This window comes from Penicillium roqueforti (assembly GCF_015533775.1).
Source record: "Penicillium roqueforti strain LCP96 04111 chromosome Unknown scaffold_10, whole genome shotgun sequence".
Classification (NCBI taxonomy): Eukaryota; Fungi; Ascomycota; class Eurotiomycetes; order Eurotiales; family Aspergillaceae; genus Penicillium; species Penicillium roqueforti.
This window is the reverse complement of record NW_024067574.1, coordinates 480,955-499,964: the sequence shown is the minus strand read 5'-3', so window position 1 is coordinate 499,964 and position 19,010 is coordinate 480,955. Positions and strand designations below refer to the sequence as shown.

General features: G+C 47.3%; 7 protein-coding genes across 7 annotated transcripts; 3 read left to right on the top strand and 4 right to left on the bottom strand.

Moving 5' to 3' along the window:
- Window positions 1-243: 243 nt before the first annotated feature.
- LCP9604111_4825 (uncharacterized protein) lies at window positions 244-792 on the bottom strand (the record flags this gene model as incomplete). Its single annotated transcript, XM_039072567.1, has 1 exon — window positions 244-792. One exon carries the CDS (start codon window positions 790-792, stop codon window positions 244-246), a length of 549 nt encoding a protein of 182 aa, XP_038929315.1.
- Window positions 793-829: 37 nt separating this feature from the next.
- Window positions 830-2,044, bottom strand: LCP9604111_4824 (uncharacterized protein; the record flags this gene model as incomplete). The annotated part of the gene is made up of 7 exons (XM_039072566.1): window positions 830-901; window positions 977-1,204; window positions 1,255-1,498; window positions 1,557-1,748; window positions 1,797-1,872; window positions 1,922-1,967; window positions 2,018-2,044. 7 exons carry the CDS (start codon window positions 2,042-2,044, stop codon window positions 830-832), a joined length of 885 nt encoding a protein of 294 aa, XP_038929314.1.
- A 736-nt stretch (window positions 2,045-2,780) lies between these two features.
- Window positions 2,781-4,572, top strand: LCP9604111_4823 (alpha-N-arabinofuranosidase; the record flags this gene model as incomplete). Its single annotated transcript, XM_039072565.1, has 6 exons — window positions 2,781-2,887; window positions 2,942-3,136; window positions 3,196-3,323; window positions 3,377-3,465; window positions 3,518-3,617; window positions 3,674-4,572. The coding sequence occupies 6 exons, from the start codon at window positions 2,781-2,783 to the stop codon at window positions 4,570-4,572; spliced, it is 1,518 nt and encodes a 505-aa protein (XP_038929313.1).
- Window positions 4,573-4,691: 119 nt separating this feature from the next.
- On the bottom strand, window positions 4,692-5,056 carry LCP9604111_4822 (uncharacterized protein; the record flags this gene model as incomplete). Its single annotated transcript, XM_039072564.1, has 3 exons — window positions 4,692-4,746; window positions 4,815-4,897; window positions 4,955-5,056. The coding sequence occupies 3 exons, from the start codon at window positions 5,054-5,056 to the stop codon at window positions 4,692-4,694; spliced, it is 240 nt and encodes a 79-aa protein (XP_038929312.1).
- A 1,330-nt stretch (window positions 5,057-6,386) lies between these two features.
- On the top strand, window positions 6,387-7,484 carry LCP9604111_4821 (LLM class flavin-dependent oxidoreductase; the record flags this gene model as incomplete). Its single annotated transcript, XM_039072563.1, has 1 exon — window positions 6,387-7,484. One exon carries the CDS (start codon window positions 6,387-6,389, stop codon window positions 7,482-7,484), a length of 1,098 nt encoding a protein of 365 aa, XP_038929311.1.
- Window positions 7,485-10,319: 2,835 nt separating this feature from the next.
- LCP9604111_4820 (uncharacterized protein) lies at window positions 10,320-11,939 on the top strand (the record flags this gene model as incomplete). The annotated part of the gene is made up of 4 exons (XM_039072562.1): window positions 10,320-10,729; window positions 10,783-11,009; window positions 11,065-11,539; window positions 11,612-11,939. 4 exons carry the CDS (start codon window positions 10,320-10,322, stop codon window positions 11,937-11,939), a joined length of 1,440 nt encoding a protein of 479 aa, XP_038929310.1.
- A 3,333-nt stretch (window positions 11,940-15,272) lies between these two features.
- LCP9604111_4819 (RIC1 family protein) lies at window positions 15,273-18,730 on the bottom strand (the record flags this gene model as incomplete). Its single annotated transcript, XM_039072560.1, has 5 exons — window positions 15,273-16,046; window positions 16,098-16,573; window positions 16,629-16,896; window positions 16,947-18,341; window positions 18,407-18,730. The coding sequence occupies 5 exons, from the start codon at window positions 18,728-18,730 to the stop codon at window positions 15,273-15,275; spliced, it is 3,237 nt and encodes a 1,078-aa protein (XP_038929309.1).
- Between the last annotated feature and the right edge of the window lie 280 nt (window positions 18,731-19,010).

Below are 19,010 nucleotides of genomic sequence, written 5' to 3'. Positions count from 1 at the left end.
ATAATAAGAGGGCATGGCTTGGCCTCTCATTAGTATCTATAGATCATCTCTCATATCCAATTTGTTGACCTTCTCAAGTCATCTATTTTAGTGCCTTCTCTTACATATTACAAGGCCGATCGATTTTACGAACATTTTTCTCCACGGGTAACAACTTCATTATTGTATCTCAATATCACAACTGAGCTCTCCACACATGCAACCCCAACGATGTCCCCTACAGTCCTTCCCCTTGTTCCTATTCTAGTCAACATGCAACGCATTATGCTTCACTTCCTGCTCCTCAACCTTCCGCTCCAGGTCATGAGTCATATAATCTTCTTTGCGACTTCCGGGCACGATCCATGGCGCATTCGTGAACATCTGGTTCATTTCCTCGAGAGGAACGCGCTTAGTCTCTGGAAGCAAAAGCCAGAAGAAGAGCGCATTGGTGAAGTTGCAGATGACAAATACGAAATAGTAACGATAGCCAATGTTCGTCATTGCAATGGGCGTGACCTGGCCGATCATCGTGTTGAAAGCAAACGAAAGCATGGTAGCAATCGAGACACCCTTGGCACGTGTGCGAGTGTCGAACACTTCGGCTGGGATAATCCAGGACAGAGGACCACAGGTTGCGGAGAAGGAGAAATTGTACAGCCAAGTCATGATGATGAAACCCCAATGCGCACCGTTGTTGTTGGTCGATGGAGGGAACTTTGCGAGTAGGATGGTTGCAACGATGAAGGTCACCATGTTGCCGAGATTGCCGCTGATCAGAGTCCAGCGACGGCCGAAGCGATCAATGAACATCATGCACAGGAACTGGCCGACCAACGCGATGATAGAGTTAATTGCCTGATACTTCAGGGTGTCTTCGTTGGAGATACCGATTTGACCATAAATCTGAGGTGAGTAGTATCTATGCACGAAATCATATTAGCTGATTGATTCTATGCTGACATATCTTGGCAGTGGTAAGTCATTGTACACTTACTGAGGCTTGCAATGCACAGCAGAGGAACAACCGACGGAACGAGGAGCGATTGGTCAACAACTCGACATATGACTTCGCCTCGTTCTCATGCTCAAACGTGATGCTCTCCTGAATTTGAGCGAATTCTGCCTGGACCCAAGCATCGTTTTCGTTACCATGCGCATGCAACTTGGCCAATGTGCGCAATCCCTCTTCGGTGCGGTTGTGGTCAATAAGCCATCGAGGCGACTGGATAAACATCAGTTATTGGAGTTCACCCGATGGAAATCAGACCCTACCTCAGGGAAGAAAGAGATCAAAAGACCCAAAAATACAGCAGGGGCAATTTGCAAACCGAGAGGCAGTTGCCATTGCGCATTGTTATCCTCTGCAAAGCCGGTGTATGTTCCATAACCAATCCATGTAGCGCAGAGCGCTCCAATACCGAGCATAAATTGCTGCAAGGCCGTAACTCGACCACGGATGCTGGGGTGACAGATCTCGGCTTGGTATAGAGGAATCATCATTGTGAGGAAACCGACACTAAGAATTAATCTGATTAGTGCTTATTGGGGTATCTGTTTTGAGAGAAATCACATACCCTAACCCGGCCAGGAATCGTCCGCTGTATAGATAGGCAATTGTCCTCGCACCGGTCTGAAGACCACCTCCGAGAGTGAAGATGAAACATCCCAATGAGATGGTCCGTCGTCTACCTAAATGATCACCACTGGCGCCCGCAAGTCCGGCACCGATGCATGCGCCAGCCGTGAATAAAGACACGACTAATCCTCTGCAAAGTCGTTAGATATTCCCATATTCCATATGTTATGGGACTGACGTTTGGGTATCATCTGCCTCGAATTTGGCTTTAAATGATTGGCAGACGAGCACCTCAGCGATTACACCCAGATCATCTGCGAATTTATTAGATTCCGCGTGTCACGTAGGGAATTGGTGACATACATCCATAAAGGAATGATCCAAGAGAGGCAAAGACACCGACCAGGAACTATATCAAAGCATGAGCTCCGTCTTCTCAATGCAGTGGTCCCTTCATACCTGGTACCACGACGGCGAGAGACGCATGGTTTAGAGAGTGGATATTATATCGAAGAATATGGGGAATGAAGATCTACCTCCACATGCCACAAATTCTCCGGGGAATCTTCTCTACATATACAGAGAAACCCATGCAATTAGCCATGACTTCGGAGAATCGTATACTCGGGGAAGTCGAGGCTTGAACTGGGCTAACATCGCGTGGTGTAAACATGGGGAATGCGGAAACTGCTTCACCAATCACTTCTCATATTTTGTCCTTTGCTAGAAATGGTCCGGAATGACGAGTTGCAAGCATGCGGGGAGGAATTGGCAAATAAATGTGGCGCGTGATCTCGTCTGTGATTGATGGAATATCTCCTACCTTCCTCTCATGCCGGGGGCATTTTAAAGCTAGACTGCGACTCATTGGTCTGTTGATCTATCATTGATCCAGAAAGCTAACTAAGGGCTTCGTCTCGTGTTTCCGGTAGCCACCCCAGACGCTGCTAGGGCTACTAGGGCTAATACAGGGGTCATCATCCGGATCTCACGACAGTTCCCCCGCAGGAGTTTTGCCGCTTCAAGGCCTGAACCCTCGGTTATTTCGATAGGTTATCTGCGATCAGTATACATCTGCTTCTTACTTGTCTACCTTGAATCGTGCCTTTCAAATACCTTTTCCCTAAAGTGAACCGCGACCTTGGATCCAAGCTAAATCGCATATTTAGCCAGAAGTGACGCCTCAACCCAAACAGTAGAAACAAAATCATTTGTGCAAACAATGACGACCTTTACCAAATTGGATGATCATGAGACGCCTCTTATCTCTGTGCACCCATCGAGACGCATCTCCAAGATCAACCCAAACATTTACGCCGGCTTTACCGAGTAAGGCATCTTGAACTTCTTCCAGTCTCATGACATAAACTGACTAGTTCTTAGGCATATGGGCCGGTGTATCTACGGTGGAATCTATGACCCTGGAAACCCACTGTCAGATGAGAAAGGATTCCGCAAAGACGTCCTGGAGGCGTTGAAGGGGCTCAACATCCCTGTCGTTCGATATCCTGGTGGCAACTTTTGTGCGACCTATCACTGGCTCGATGGTATTGGTCCTAAGAACCAACGGCCAGCAAGGTATGTTCTCATATCACATTAACTTTGGTGGAACTTTGCTGATGTCGATCTGTCGAAAGACCAGAACTTGCTTGGCTCGGGACCGAGACGAACCAATTTGGTACTGACGAGTTCATGCAATGGTGTGAAGCTCTGGGCACGGAGCCGTACCTTTGCTTCAACTTTGGTACCGGTACCTTGGATGAGGGTACGTTCTTATTTAAGACTTTGATACAACATGCTGATGTTGGACAATATTAGCCTTGGGTTGGGTTGAGTACTGCAATGGAACGGGCAATACTTACTATGCCAATCTACGAAGAAAGAACGGTCGTGAGGAGCCCTACAATGTATGTAATAAGTGCAAAATTTTCAGCTGCAACGATCTAACACCCTGAACAGGTCAAGTACTGGGCCCTCGGAAACGAGTGTTGGGGTCCTTGGCAGGTCGAGCAGATGACCAAGGAAGCGTATGCTCACAAGGCAATCCAATGGGCTAAAGGTAATGCTTCGTTTCAATACTACCAGAACAATCGCGCTAATATGATTTTCTTACAGCTCTCAAACTCCTGGATCCCACCCTGATATTGATCCTCTGCGGCCAAGATGGCACTGCTTCGTGGGATTACTACACACTAAATCAGTGTCTTGTACCTGCCCACTCCGCATTGTCAACCAGCTCAGTCCCTTTGATTGACATGCACAGCATCCATCTCTACACGTCTTCATCATCCCACCTCCTCAACGTGACAGCGCCACTCGCCGCCGAGCGCGCAATTGAAATTACGTCCGCTTTGATTGACCTTGCCAGGGTTGTAAACAAAGTTCCTCCCGAGCAACTCCGCCCGACGATCTGCTTCGACGAGTGGAACGTGTGGGATCCAATCCGCGCAGAGGGGAGCCTAGGTGCCGAAGAGAATTACACGCTCTCCGATGCGCTCGCCGTGGCCGTCTGGTTGAATGTCTTTGTCCGAAAGAGCAAGGATGTTAGCATGGCGTGTATCGCGCAGACCGTGAATGTCATCTCGCCCTTGATGACTACCCCAGAGGGAATTACCAAGCAGACCACCTGGTGGCCGCTTTGGCTGTTTTCACGATATATGCGTGGTTGGACCGTGGCCAGTCATGTTTCCTGTGGAACATACGAGGGTGAGACATCGCCCAAGTGGATTCGAAGTGCCAAGGATACGCCGTGGTTAGATGTAAGTGCCACTGTAGGAGATGATGGGTTTGTTAATGTTGCTGTGGTGAATATTCACGACTCCCGAGACTTGGAAAGTCATGTTGAGGGAGCCCAGGGAGAAGTAGCTGTGTTCACGGTCACCGCGGGCGATCTGTCCGTGACAAATCTGAACGGCAAAGAAGAAGTGGCGATCCAAGAGTCGACCTGGACTGGAAGTGGACAATATGTGTTCCCGCGACACTCCCTTACTCTACTCAGATGGAAGGCCGAGTGAGTTAGCCCATACAAGATGCTAATTTGAGGACATCAATAGACTTTCAAGTAATAGATATTCAATTGGCTCAATTTGTTCTTGTGATTTGAGCCACCAGGCTTAGTAAATATATCTTAGCTCTAACCGTAGTTCACATCATGCACCTCTCCAGCATCATCAACAAGGATGTTAAGTCTATGTTCAATCGTACACCGTCAGCAACATGGTCATTGGCTTCACGGCACTTTGCAATGAGGCTTTACCTGTTTGGATTGTGATCCATGGTCTTCGCGTCACCTGGCTTCAACACCCGGTGAGATTCAGGAAGATCCTTCTTTGCAAAAGACTATGGAACGGTTAGAATGTCATATTTGATTTCGATGATTTCTCAAAGGTGACGTACTGTCTCATTAGTAGTGTCGCTGATCGTCTTGCCCATCAGCTTGTTGACCCACTCGGACTTATCGCCAAATGAGCTGTTGATTCCTGGGACAACGAGTGGCATGGTGGATGGTTCAATGTAGTAGATTTGTTCAAATGGGAAACATGTGTAAACGAAACACGATGGAGTGAGGTATGTCGCGGATATAACCCATCCCTCATCGATGACGTAGTATCCCGATTTAGACTAGCGTCTTATCATCACGCGCCTCTCAACAGGTTGTCGCTTTCCTTATTGGTTTGAACCTGGTAATGATGTCAAGCTGGATGAATTTCAAGATTCAAACCAATCTTCCTCTATGTATTCGATAGATCCTATAGGGACTCGCATTGAATGTGGCACGTGCGACCGGACCTGAATGCTGAGTCATGATCTGACGGCGGATGGGGTGCCCACTTGGGCTGGTGGACCGGCCCAAGGCGTCAACAACGCACTCCAACCAAGTCTGACAGGGTATATCACATATGACGGTCTTGGAGAGGTATACCGATGGCCTGACCTCTATTGCGTGGAAATCGAATGCAAGCTCAATCAGAGCAACAGGCGAGTGGTCTCGAATTAACCAAGCTGCCGGGTCTTTGGCCGGAGCGCTGGTCCAACTATAACTTCAGCCATTGATTGTTTGCACTCAGCTGAGGCTCACAGGAAAAAACCACAGAATACTGCCTTGGAGTAGAAATTGCGCGTGATAGCCACGATAACTCCTTAAAGGACACGTCTCGCTTGCATTTGGGATGAACCCCGAGAGTCTGAGATCTCGGGATATATATTGTACGCTCTGCCGAAGGAACCTGAGCAGAACGACCAACCTTGTTATGACCTTTGCACTTTATGGAGGCCCTGGATATAGATTAACCCGCCGGCAACTAGCGTTAAAGGCAGAAGCTAGCCTGGCATGAGTCTGTACCGGCACCACATCACGACGCATATTATCTCAGTGATCAATGTGTCATAAATGGACATCCCTGCAACTCGTTATCAAGAGATTGAAGATCTGGAGAAGTCAGCGGAAATTGAACTGCGATCTCGGCTAGTTTTCTATAGGCTTACCTGGGTGCTAGTCAACTTCATATTGCGATTCCCATGGTCGATCTTGCGCAATACTGGCGCAATACCTTCTAGTCCTCGTACTAGTCCTCACTGAATGCAGCCGAAGAAGTAACGCTTACTTGAATTAGGAAAATCCAAAACATCTGATCCGGTGTGGAACGATATGGTTATCGACTTGCGTGCTAAGACGCAATATCTTACCATCTTGCGTCATGCGTTGATGCCAAATCAACTCGGAGATACTACGAAGTATTAAAAGAAGATCGGTCTACCACGAATGAGAAGTAAAATAGTACCTGACAAGAAAATTAAGAACGTCAAAAGGCAGAAAAAAGCAGTCACCATGCCGGAATTCATCAGCGTCACGTTCCCGAACGCATCTACCGAGATCCATCCAATTCCCAACGCTTCGATTGATCCTGAATATCTCGTTCGCTACGCTCGCAACCTTGATGACTATGCTTACAACTACACGCTGGTGCCCTACGACTCCTCATCCTATGATCCATTCACCATTGGAGCCACCATTCTGTCGGTGACCAAAAACATCAAGGTCATCATTGCTCTGCGACCCAATACTCTTTACCCCACAGTTGCGGCAAAGGCGCTAGCTACACTGGACCAACTTAGCTCCGGTCGCGTCGTTGTTCACTTTATCGCAGGTGGTAGCGATGCAGAACAGGCTAAGGAAGGAGACTTCCTGACTAAGGATGAACGTTACGGACGCCTTGAGGAATACATTCAAATTCTCCGCCGCGCATGGAAATCCGATGAGCCATTTGACTGGGAGAGCAAATACTATACCTTCAAACAATTCAGCAACCGCGTTCGGCCGACTAACGGCACAATTCCTGTCTCAGTCGGCGGTTCATCGGACGAAGCATACCGTATTGGAGGCTCCCTGGCTGACATATTCGGACTGTGGGGTGAACCTTTGAAAGAAACAAAGGACCAGATTGATCGCATCTATGGAGAGGCAGCAAAGGCCGGTCGCCCGGACTCAGACAGACCTCGCATCTGGGTGACCTTCCGTCCTATTCTTGCCGAGACTGACGACCTCGCCTGGGCGAAAGCACACCAAACCCTCGATGCACTGACTACCAACCGAGCGAAAGGACAAGGCAAGGTCCCCGCCAATGCGCCGCCCCCACAGAACGCCGGCTCTCAGCGGCTTCTTGATATTGCCGCTCGCGGAGAAGTCCAGGACCGCGCTCTTTGGTATCCTACTGTTACTGCAACGAATGCACGTGGTGCATCCACTGCCCTGGTTGGATCGCCCAAGACTATTGTCGAGTCGCTTCTTGACTATGTTGATCTTGGTGCCGACCTCATCTCTATCCGAGGCTATGACAATCTCAACGACGCTATTGATTATGGACGGTTCGTGATTCCCAAAGTTCGTCAAGCGTTAAAGGAACGGGAGAATGGGGCTGCGAATTAAGTAACGAGCGTTAGAACTGGTCTTAGCATATATTGATCATGACACTGCATATGTATTTAGTTTTCATGATGTGGAAAGACCATTCAATGAATTAAAGTCTAGTAACGAACCATCAAACAAGCTAGGTTTGACCTCAGTCCTAGCACCCACAAACCTCCTTCCTTGGCCCCACAGCCGTACAGACCAGTCATCTCCGACTTGGTCTCCTCTCAGACATCCCCACTTTGATACCGAAAAGGCCAACGCGGCCCGGGCCGAGTCCCGTGAGTGGCTTGGCCCTGCGCCCTCACCTATGCGGAGTAATGGATGCAGTGTGTTGACTATTGGTTATCACTTGATATCCTTTTAGCCAATATCGTTATTAGCCTACAATAAACTGCTAGAAGATTGAGGGCTACCCCAATCTAAGATTCTGATACGCCTATAATATAAAATTGATTAGTGTCCCCACTCTATCTCCCTCTTATGATATTATATCTAAATCAAATTCCCCCAAAGAAAGATTTCCTCGAACATCTTCAATATCAAAACGAATTTCCAATTTGTGAAGGTCAAGACCAGTCTGAAAAGTGACAATTCGTGCAACCCGTTTTACACCTTGACCAAACGCACCTAGAATGAAGTATCCGACAACTTTACCGATAGGGGTACCCATAATAGCTCTAAACTCCGGCGAAGGATAGTCCCAGGTTTGACTCTCTGCAGATGGATACTTTATTCCCGCACGAGATGGATAGATCTGTTCCTCGATAAATGGTTCAGTTGCAGATTCCTGCACGTCGTTCATGAAGATATATTTCAAACTATCCAGCGAAAAATGTGTTCCATAGGCAATCTTGGCAAGATCTGATATATACGGATCGTTCGACTCGTGGTATCTCCTAATAGAATAAACAAAAAGTACTCCTGGTGCAATTGTCCCCACCAAGGCTGTGATTCCATTACGACGGGCCTTGATGATTGAATGCCGTAGACATGGGGACTCTGTGGGATATAAGTCGTTTGGGATTAGCTCTCCAACTCGCAGACCAAGACCCACAATAGAGGCAATACGATCTGGTGATAACCATTCTCTTTCGTACTCGATGTTCCAGTCCGGCGACTTTGGAAGATTCTGTGACTTAAGTGTAGTCATAGAAACTGGGCACCCGGGTTCGTTGGCATTTTCCATCCATCGGATTAGCTTGTCTCCATACGGCTCAAACTGGGGATACTTAAAAGCCATTGCGGGATATAATTGGTCCAATGGTCCAATTAGACAACAGGGTACCTCGAGCGAACTTATATGCTCGAAGCGAGCATAAATAATACGGACAAGTAACAAAGAGAACCTGGTTAATGGCATTGTGCAGCATTTTTGTTTGAATAAATTGACAAAGACTCAAAGAGTGAAAGAATCGAACAACCCGAGTAATTATACGTGAATTCTCTTGGCTTTGTCTATGACAAAGCAGGCAGTCCTATGTCTATGACCCTTGCTCTTGGCCGCATGAATAGTAGCTTGAGAGCCTCGGCTATATTTGAGAAACAATGCTCGAATGGCTGGAAACGGGTTAACAGACCTGTCTGACATGGAGTGAATTTATCTTTCAACTACATAGTAGCCAAGAAGCCTTGCAATCATTCCTTCGGGTCAAGGGGGTTCCTATTATCTTGTGTGGAAAACGCTAACAAGACAAGAGAGGAAAATAGAAAGGGGAAGGAAAACAAAAAAAACACCCAAAAAATGAGAGTCCCAGCCAGTGGTGGCCACTGCCCAACCAATGTACCAATTTTGGTGGCCCATAAAGCTCTCTGACAATCTGTTCGACCCCAAGATCCTCAATTCCTGCCTGCTGGCAGAACTGGTTCCTGGACCTGCGGTGGGAAGAAGACGGTTGGGGGTGCATAATTGGAAAGTTTAGGATTGTGGACTGAGCAGGTCGAACGCAGGCAGCTGGATTGACCAAGTACATGCATGCGAGCCCACTCAGCCACTGGGGGACTCTCGGTTAGGGGGAAGGTGTTGCTGTGAAATATATGGGAATAGATGCTTCCGAAAATGGAAGGTGGGCCCTCACATGTTGATGCCTGAATATAACGTTTATGCCTGCAGATCATCAACACTTAGTATGTACTTGGTTAGTATTAGTTATAATTAATGTACATAATATGTTCTGCTGCTCTACAAGACGACAAAAGCAGGAGGGAGTTGATCGGTGAAAATCAAAAAAAAGATGAAAGGGGTGATACCTCCTGTGCCCTATATACTCCCGAAGGGGAAAGTGGGTCCACATCACGTGTTATTTCATGTATAGATCACAGGCATGTACTCAGCTTCGTCTATATGCAGCCATACACAAGTTTGCGAGGTTGAGCAATGCAATATGGCTTAATTCTCGGGCCTTCCCTTTCAGTGTGTTAGGAAGCAAGACCTCGGGGACCATGTACCATGTTGGTTTGAAGCTTCAGTGATCTGCTAAACGCTTTGATATTCATTCTGCCTCTGATAGCAGAATGAAAGAACTACCGAGTTTCTAATATTATAGAAGATGTTTTCATATACTCAAATCAGCCAATTAAGAAGCCATATAGTGAGGTATCATCTCATATATGTTTTGGTTAATCTTTGGATCTCTCACTGAGTGGGTGGAAGTGGTGTAATAAACAGGCGAACTTGTTATAATCATTATGGTCATCTTCCTCGACGCGTCTCATCCTAATAACATCAACATCCGCAGCACAAGGTATTATCTTTGAGTCCAGGAAGTATCACACACATTACCCTGATCTCAGCCTCACTATCCCAAGCATAGGACTGCCTTCAATTCCTCTCTCACTACAATTATAGCAATCATGAACACAATTTCTACGTTGTGGCAGCTCGATACCCTGGTGCGAGCTTCGGACCACCTCACTAACTCCACGAATGAGCCCCTTCAGCTTCAGAATTTCATCGAAAACCAGTTCCTTGATTGTGCACACACACCGGAATGGATAGATTCACCTTCCCCTCGCTCAGGCAAACTCTTGCTGAAAGTGCCTCTCAGTCCCCCAAACGTCGTCGACTACGCTATAAATGTCGCGTCTCGAGCTTTCCCAGCATGGTCACAGACCACACCCCACGAGCGGTCTGATCTTCTACTCCGAGTTGCGTCGATTCTGGAGGAAAAGAAAGATATGTTTACAGTATGGGAGAGTATTGACCAAGGCAAAACTCTCTTTCGGGCTCGGTCTGAAGTTGATCGTTCAATTGAGCATTTCCGGTCCGTCCACTCGTCTGATGTATATGACCGACTCTAACTTTTCTTCCTGTTAGATATTTTGCAAAATACATTCTTCACGACGAAAGTGTGGTACATCTCAACAAAGGCACAGGAGATTCGACTCTCACGCACGAGCACCGAGTCCCAGTGGGGGTCTACGCCATTGTCACTTCATCAAACATGCCGCTTTTCCTCTTGACGTCCAAAATCGCCCCCTGTCTCGCATTTGGCTGCACAGGTGTGGCTAAGCCGAGCGAACTGACTAGCATGACGGCCTTTTGTAAGAGATTATCTTATTTGACGAACTTACATGAACGCACTAACCCTGAAGATAGTGTTCGGCGAAGTTCTTCGGCAAGCAGAGCTACCACCCGGTGTTATGAACATTGTTTTCGGAAATGGAACCGACACTGGTTCCACTCTTATAGGCTCGCCGCTTGTAAAAGGAGTTTCGTTCTGTGGGGCGATCGAAACCGGAATTCAGATTCGGAAGGACACGGCGGCTGACATTCACAAGCACATGTCTCTCGAGATCCGAGGCAGTAGTCCAATACTAGTCTTTGGCGATGTCGATGTCGATGAGGCGGTCTCTGCGGCAGCCTACGCGGCATTTGAGAACAGCGGACAACTCTGTCTAGGCGGCTCTCGAATTTTCGTCCATAAATCGATTTACAGGATGTTTCTGCTCAAGTTTACCCGATATGTTCACAGTAACTACGGGTTGGACAAGGAACTCGGTCCGATTGTGTTCGGGGAGCATTATTCCAAGATTCGATCTCACTTGGTACAGGCTGGTGAAGAACATGCCAGGTTTGAGATTGGCAGGATCCCCGATGATGTCCCGGAGGATGGTTTCTAGATCAGCCCTAAAGTCTTGAGCAGCGTGCGCACTGATAGTCCCGTGGTACAGGAGGAAATCTTTGGGCCTGTGGCCACTGTCTTGCCATTTGATACAGAAGAGAAAGCAGTCAAGTTGTGCAATAACAATTCAAATGGAATGGGAGCTGTTATCTTGACCGACGACCTGGCGCGAATGAGCCGAGTCGGAGAACATCTCGATGCAGCGTTGGTGTGGGGCGGCTGCTGGCTCGGGCGTGAGCTCGGGGCCGGGTTCAGCGACATCAGGGCGACTGGCACAGGACAAGAAGGAGGCACACGTAGCCGGGAGATATTTACAGGACTGCGAGCAGTGCATGTTCCATCTTACTAGCAGTAAGATATGAATACGGGCGAGATATCTTGTCAAAGAGGGAGGGTGGAAGTGGGATATCGGATATTGCCCAGGATTGCTACAGGGACAACAGTGATTTTGTACACAGCAACCTCCAAGCAGTTCCAGGTTTACCTAAGCCAACATATGTCGCAGTATTTCAACCGAATATGCGAATACGAGTGCATCTCTCAAGAGTTAGGCTGGAAGGATATCCATCTTGTCTTGTGATATAATTTGATTGTTTCTATTGGAACTAGCTGTTTCGGACGCTTGTTCTTGATGCTCAAGTTGGTCAATTACCACATCCGGCACTGCACTTCATAACCTGTATCTATCTCACTCGCTCTATAGGGCATCTATTCTAAAATTAATCTCTCAGAATAATTTTGTGTCAATCATAGACCGCACCTATTATTACAAGCATCTCACCCATAGCTTGGGGGTTAATATAGCCTATAGCTTAGAATAGTATTGTCCCAACAAAGCAATTTGTTTCGCTTTGTTTTGCCTCGAACTCTTTGTGAATTTATTTTTGTGCTCTTTGTCGCGGGTATCTACTCTCTTTGTACATACAATCTTCTGACGTCTTGGTATATTCATGACTTGGGTGAGCTCTTGGGTGTTCTATTTCTGTCGAGGGCTTGTTTCTTTCTTCTTTCAATAGCCCCATCCAACATATTATGAAGGCCAACTCATCAGCACTATATAAGCATATTGTTTCTCGTTTGCTCATTACAAGTATTCATCTGAGATAATATCTCTACAAAATATAACGGCACCCGAATTGTCTATCTTTTCTGCACAACACAAAACAAACCGCGGGACTGTAAAATGGCATATCGACCAGCAGGGCTACGCAGACCAACTAAACCACATAAGCCAAATCTACACAAACGGGGGCGCAGCCACGATGATGACAGTGATTCTTCTCGCTCCCCAACTCGGCGGCGTCTGAATCCCAAATCCCCGGAGTCCCCAGTACTTTCGCAAGGAATCGCAGAACCTTCAGCATCTCCTCTCCTGTATCCCATTCCCGATGATAGCAGTACATCGAGTAATGGAATGACTCCAATTGCGTTCAATAGCCCTTTAGGTGATGAAAAGCCCCCACTGTCGGACGATGAAGTCTGTGGGTTCCATGAAAAAGGAGCTGCATACCAAGCATGGATTGCCAACCCAACTCTAGGCGGCTGCCATTGTGGGCAAGCGAGACAGACATTGTTCGATCTGTTCAATAACAGCAATAAGAGAGAAAGATTTACATGTCCAGTGAACCATTTTGATGACCCACCTAAATCCATCAGGGATGACTTGAAAAACCTAGGACTCCCAATAACAAACAAAAAATACCGCTTCACACGACTGTTCCACTATGGCTATAACAAGGATGGCGACAAAAAGGAAACCCAGTATCAACATAGCTTCGCAAAAGGCGCTCTAATTGCTGAATGTATTTACAGGTACACGGGGCCTCATTGGTCCAATGTCGCTATCGCTCAATATAGTTTTGACCACCCCATCGATACTCTCAAATATCTTTATTTTACTAATATCGTGAATGAAGAGACCCTGCCCTATGTGCAGGAAATCCTCTACCCGAGACATGATTTGGATTGGCCTACGCGTGATCGTCTTGAGAGTCACGCATGGGAGTATGGTACCGAGGAGTATCGAGAGCTTCTAGGTACACAGCTAGGTAAGGCAGCGGCATGCGTTGTGCTCGGAGCTTGGGAGAGAGGTACCCGTCGGATTGCTAGAATTCACACTATCGGCCGTGAGTACGAGATACACCTGCGATTTGATATCGAGGCTATCCGTATGCTAACTGCTTGACACCACTGCATAAATTTTTGTGGCTGTGAATAGTTCTTTATTAGGTAACTCTTGTAGTTTCGAGCTAATTATTTGACATGGAGGTGTTAGGAATAGAGCCTCCGTTCGATGGCTTGATATATTTGGCTAATAGTGCTACGATTTTGATAAATCCTTTCTGATCGCAGTAGAAGTTCTGTTTGCTATTGCATCAACATAAATGGGTTGATTATGTTAAGTGAAGTTTTTCTGATTGTCTCTTCTGGTCAATAATTGATGCCTAATGTACAGGTTACATCCTTCTTCTTAAAATTGGTACTATATATAATAGTAATAGAGAATAATGAGCTCAGCAACTAGGATAATTAACCTCAGAGCTGTCTTCGGGTTATTTTAGTAGGAGTAGCCCTTACGCAAGACCCCCGTCAACCCGGACTTACACCCGGCCTTGAGGCATGATGTATATTTCTACTTGCCAATATGCTTTTCACAACTCTATTTATCTCCTGGAGCTCTAATTTTTATCTTCGGTCATGCTAGTCTGCAGTGTCATAGCCTTTGCTCTGGTGTTTCATCCGTTGGTGGCTTTTTGGCCAGACTGATATTTGCCCGAAGCCCCGTGTCTACACGACCCAGGGCTTCCAGGGTCACAGTATGGACCTAAATCTTGACGGGACATGTCAAAAACTTGACAAAGAGTAGTACGTGCATGACTGGTTGTCCTTGTCCTGGGCTAATAATCTCTGCTAGTCATCGCAACGTCGGGTCCGTATATATCCCCTGTGAAGCGCCATCAGGCAAGAAAAAGATATGCACACTTTACGGGTAGGTTATAAATCCAGTTTTATTCTCTATGATTGATGTTAATTATTCGAGTCAGTGGTGAAAGATGCGAAAGTGAATTGGTTGTTTTCGATCGCTCCCATTCTTACATGTTCAAGGCATCTAAATCGGATAAACACCCAAAAGCCTATGTCGGCGGTCAAGTGGAGAGTCTCAAGTGCGAAGTTGTTGATATCAATTACCTAGTGGCAAACACGAATGGCCATGTATCAACTCGACGCCAACATAAATGCCCAGGTGACTCCTGTTCCTCTAATGGAGATTGCAATATGCCTACGGAGAAAAGAAGATGCAATTCAGGCAAATGCGAACGAATTTAAAAGCCCTCACTCGGGAAGCAGGCGAGCAGTTCCTGGGTTGTAACCTGTGTGCTGTTGGTCAAAGTCAGACAGGAAGGAAAATTACCAGGGCAGGCATCAGGAGATTATTATAGGATATATCTGTAAGCACCTTGCATCGTGATAGTGCTTTCTATCAAATGAATATCATATTTCCTATTCAAAGAGTCTGGTATATATTGTCATAACCGAGGTGGCTCTCGCGAATTTGCAAGGTCTCGAGTCATCTCGGTAATGGCTTATCTTTTGTCACCAAGCAACCAAGAGATTGTTGTTCAATTATTATCTGATTGTTCTATCAACACCTTAATTATCTATCTTGCCCATGCGCTGAATATCAATCTTCATCTAACACATCACCATCTTGCCGGCTGGGAAGAGGCGAAAGAGACGATGTTGGAGAAAGGGACGCCCATGATGGCGACCTCATTGGGAGGTTCAAGCCAAGACCTTGAACACCTGCGGGACCGAATCGGGGTGCCGAGTTGGGAAATGTGCCTTTGGCAGAAGGCTGCGAGTTGGGTCGTAGACCAACTCGGGAAATTGCGCGCCGGAGCATCTCACCCGAAGCATCCAGCGCAATGAGGAAGCGGGCTAGCTCAGCACACAGCTCCCAGTCTCCCTTATGGGAGGCGAGAGCAATCAAACGAACAACATATTCTTCAATGCGGCCATCATGCCCATGCTCTTCATCCTCGAAGGCTTGCAGCACAAGGAGGTATCCAACAGCAGTTTTGAGGGAGTCGAGTTTCAAAGCCTGTTCAAAAAGATCCTTGGGTGGAGGCAGGTAAGTGAACAGTGTGCGCCATGAGCGAAGCTCCGTTTTTCGTGTGCATTGTACAACAATCTCAAGGTAATCCCTGGCGGGAAGCGAGGCTTGAAGGAAAGCAATGACAGTTGGGAGTAGTGGTTCTGCTCGTGCTTGGGGATTGTCACTTTTATTCGCTCGGCTCTCATTATCCACTTCGTCGTCTAGCACGTGGTGGAGTAGAATTTCCAATCCATGAGCGAAGTAAGACAAATGTGAAAAATGGCGACAGAGAGCGAGAGCCGCGGGCGTTCCGACACTCGCCAGGCCATATTGAAGGAAATATGGTAAGAAGAGGTGTGTCTGAGGTGCATATGTCAGTACAAATTGTTATCGATAGAGAAAACAACTTACCCGAATGGCAAATTTCAGGACAGTGAAGGTCACATCGCGACGTTGCATCATTTCCGATTCAACACCGAGCACAATTCCTTTGTTCAGCAACACAGACAATGGATAAAAGTCCAGGGGGATGTCGAGTGGTGCCGGCACCATCTCCTCCCGCAATACATCTTGAACATCATTCCAAGCAAGCAGGTTTTGACCACGGAACATCCAAAGAGAGTCCCTGAGCGACAGACTACTATGAGGTGGCTCTAGTGCTATATCAACCGAAGGACTAGCAGGTAGGGATTCATCAACCTGCAAGGAAAAGTTGAAGGAGATTTGGTCGCGCATCAAGATATAATACTCGACATCATGGGATATGACGCGCATGTCGTATTTGAGGTCACCGGCATCTGAGACCGTGGGCTGCAACAATACCAAATTGCCGTCCACAAGAAGAAGCACAGATGCGACCTTCACATCTTGAGATGGATCACCGTTTCCTGCTTTGCTGTCAGTGTTGTGCTCGAACAACTGCATAAAAACAAGTTAACTCACGCATCTGCTCCTCGGGCAATACCCAGCTGATCGATCGGACGCGAGAGGGCGCCCGAACAATTCCATGGAAAGCAATCTGTCCAACAGGGACAAGAGTGATTTGAGGTTGTGTCGAATTAATGATATAATGGTACAGAATGTTATCGTATGTATAAACCAAGAGAGAATCTTCCCCAGAGGTTCCAATGAACACAACTGGTGATGGGAGATATTCGATGAACATAATCGAATTGTTACCGAGAGAAGCCTCGCGCGAATAAAGACGAATCTTTCAATTCAAATCAGTCATGCACCAAAACAGGGGGAGATATGTAGTACCTCGTATGACCCGTCACTTTCCACCGCTGCGATCAGTATGTGGCCATACCAACACATACCTCCTCGCACAGCGAAGGAGCTCTCGGCTTTTGAATCCTCGAATACCTTCCATCGGCCGCTATTGACACTGTAATGTGCGAGGCCACGCCGTCCTGCAATTGCCACATACCGTCCATCCTGAGACACGACGCAAGATCGAATCGGCCACTGTGAATGAAGATATGCCGGTGGATACTGGCCATGATGCCACAATGAATCCTTTCCTGATATTGTCATGAGATCTGGAAGATCATGACCGCGGTAGAGGATAAACTCAGTACCGGTCTGCAGTAGGCCTCGGGCCAAGTTTGCAGACGAAAAACAACCAGTCAAAGCACTGCGAGCTGTCTCCAGGACCCACAGGCGACGGTCGTTTTGTCCAGACAGAATGATGTCCGACCCGCCGCCAATCCAACACCCGTCTGACACACCAGTTAACCAATCCTCCGAATTGGCGGTCGCCAACGTAGTGTCTACGGAAAAGCTGTTTCCTCCTGGCTTCCCAAAAACACTCCATGTTGTCCAGCCGTTTTCGAAACCAGCAAAGAGACAATATCCATCCGGAGAATAGCTCATGAAAGTCAAAGCCCCAGTGGTTGTGGGCGACGCTGGTAGATGGAGCTTTTGTGAAAGTGGAATGTTGCCCATGTAATCCTTTGCGGTGTAAACTAAGATATCACCGTTTGAACAGCTCACAGTCAACAGAGAGAAGCGTGCATTTACAGTAACTTTCACGGCCTTTTCGCTGTCATCCTTCGGATCATGGAAGCAATGTCCGTGGAAGAGTTTCTTTGCTGCTTCAGGATCCTGCTGTGAGCCTGAATCTCGTTGCACGGCATATGTCTGGCCACTGCTGGTAATCCAAATGAGGAGATTCATCGCACGATCGTAAACCATGTCCACGATCGAGACCTTCTTCGAGATCCCTAGGATACGACTCAGTAGTTCGGATGTGGTTTGTGCTCCTCCCGCCTCGGGTGTCCACCGAATGCATTGTATAGCTGGAGGTTTCACGGTGGCGACAACAAGTTCTTGATCTAGCGCCAGCGCCTTGACGATTCCCGACTCGATCTTGATAGCCATTCGGAAACGAATGTTGATGTCCCCAACCACATTGGCCTCTTCAACTGCTGAAAACCGGGCCAATTGTTGTCGACGGGGGTTTGTGGAATGATCGAATCGCTGCTGGTAGACTTGGGTTGTCGAATCGGAAGTCACCGAGTACGTGAGCAGGTACCCGTTGAGGGTCTGTACAACCAGGATCGTCGAATTTGGGTGCATAAGGAGTGAAACATTCGGACCATATGTTTTCAACGAGAACTGAGATCGAGAGATTGCTGTAACTACTGCTGTAGGCTGCCAGAATTGTCAGTCACCAGCCCAAACTTCCCCCATGGACTATAACGGCATTGTGCACATACCCGTGTCTGCCAAAGAGCAATTGATGACTCTGACATTGTGGCAAACATCTGCCCAGACCGAGAAACACAAATGCCTCTAATAGCTTCGTCTCCCCATTCTGATTTGCCAGTGTCCAGGGAGGACTTTGTTTGCGACTCATGGGGCTGGGTCTCCGCGGACTCATGTTGACCGTCGCTCTCTCTTATTTCCGCGCCATCGTCAAAGGCATTGCCATCATTGGTTGAAGAAGTATTCAGGAGTTCGCGATCCTCATCAGAGGAGGTATAGGCAATATCGGGTCCATTGACCGCGTAGACCCTGGGAACTCCATGAGGCCAGTACATGGCTCAGGTCAGTTTCAGGGGTTAAGATGGATAATGAAGCTCACATGGAGTCATCTCCAAGGAACCAATTCTCCGTCAGCAAAGCAGACAAGAACCCCCAAAGCACAAATTCAAATGTTAAGAAATAGAGTCCAGGCATGGAACCAGACCGGGGAAACGATAAGCTACGATCACGTGCAAAAGCTTTCCCCCCGCATTGCCTCGCCTGTTTTTTCTTCCATCTTGATCACTCCTGAACGCTGTTTATCTTTGATTCGCATTATTTATTGAAATATTGCTA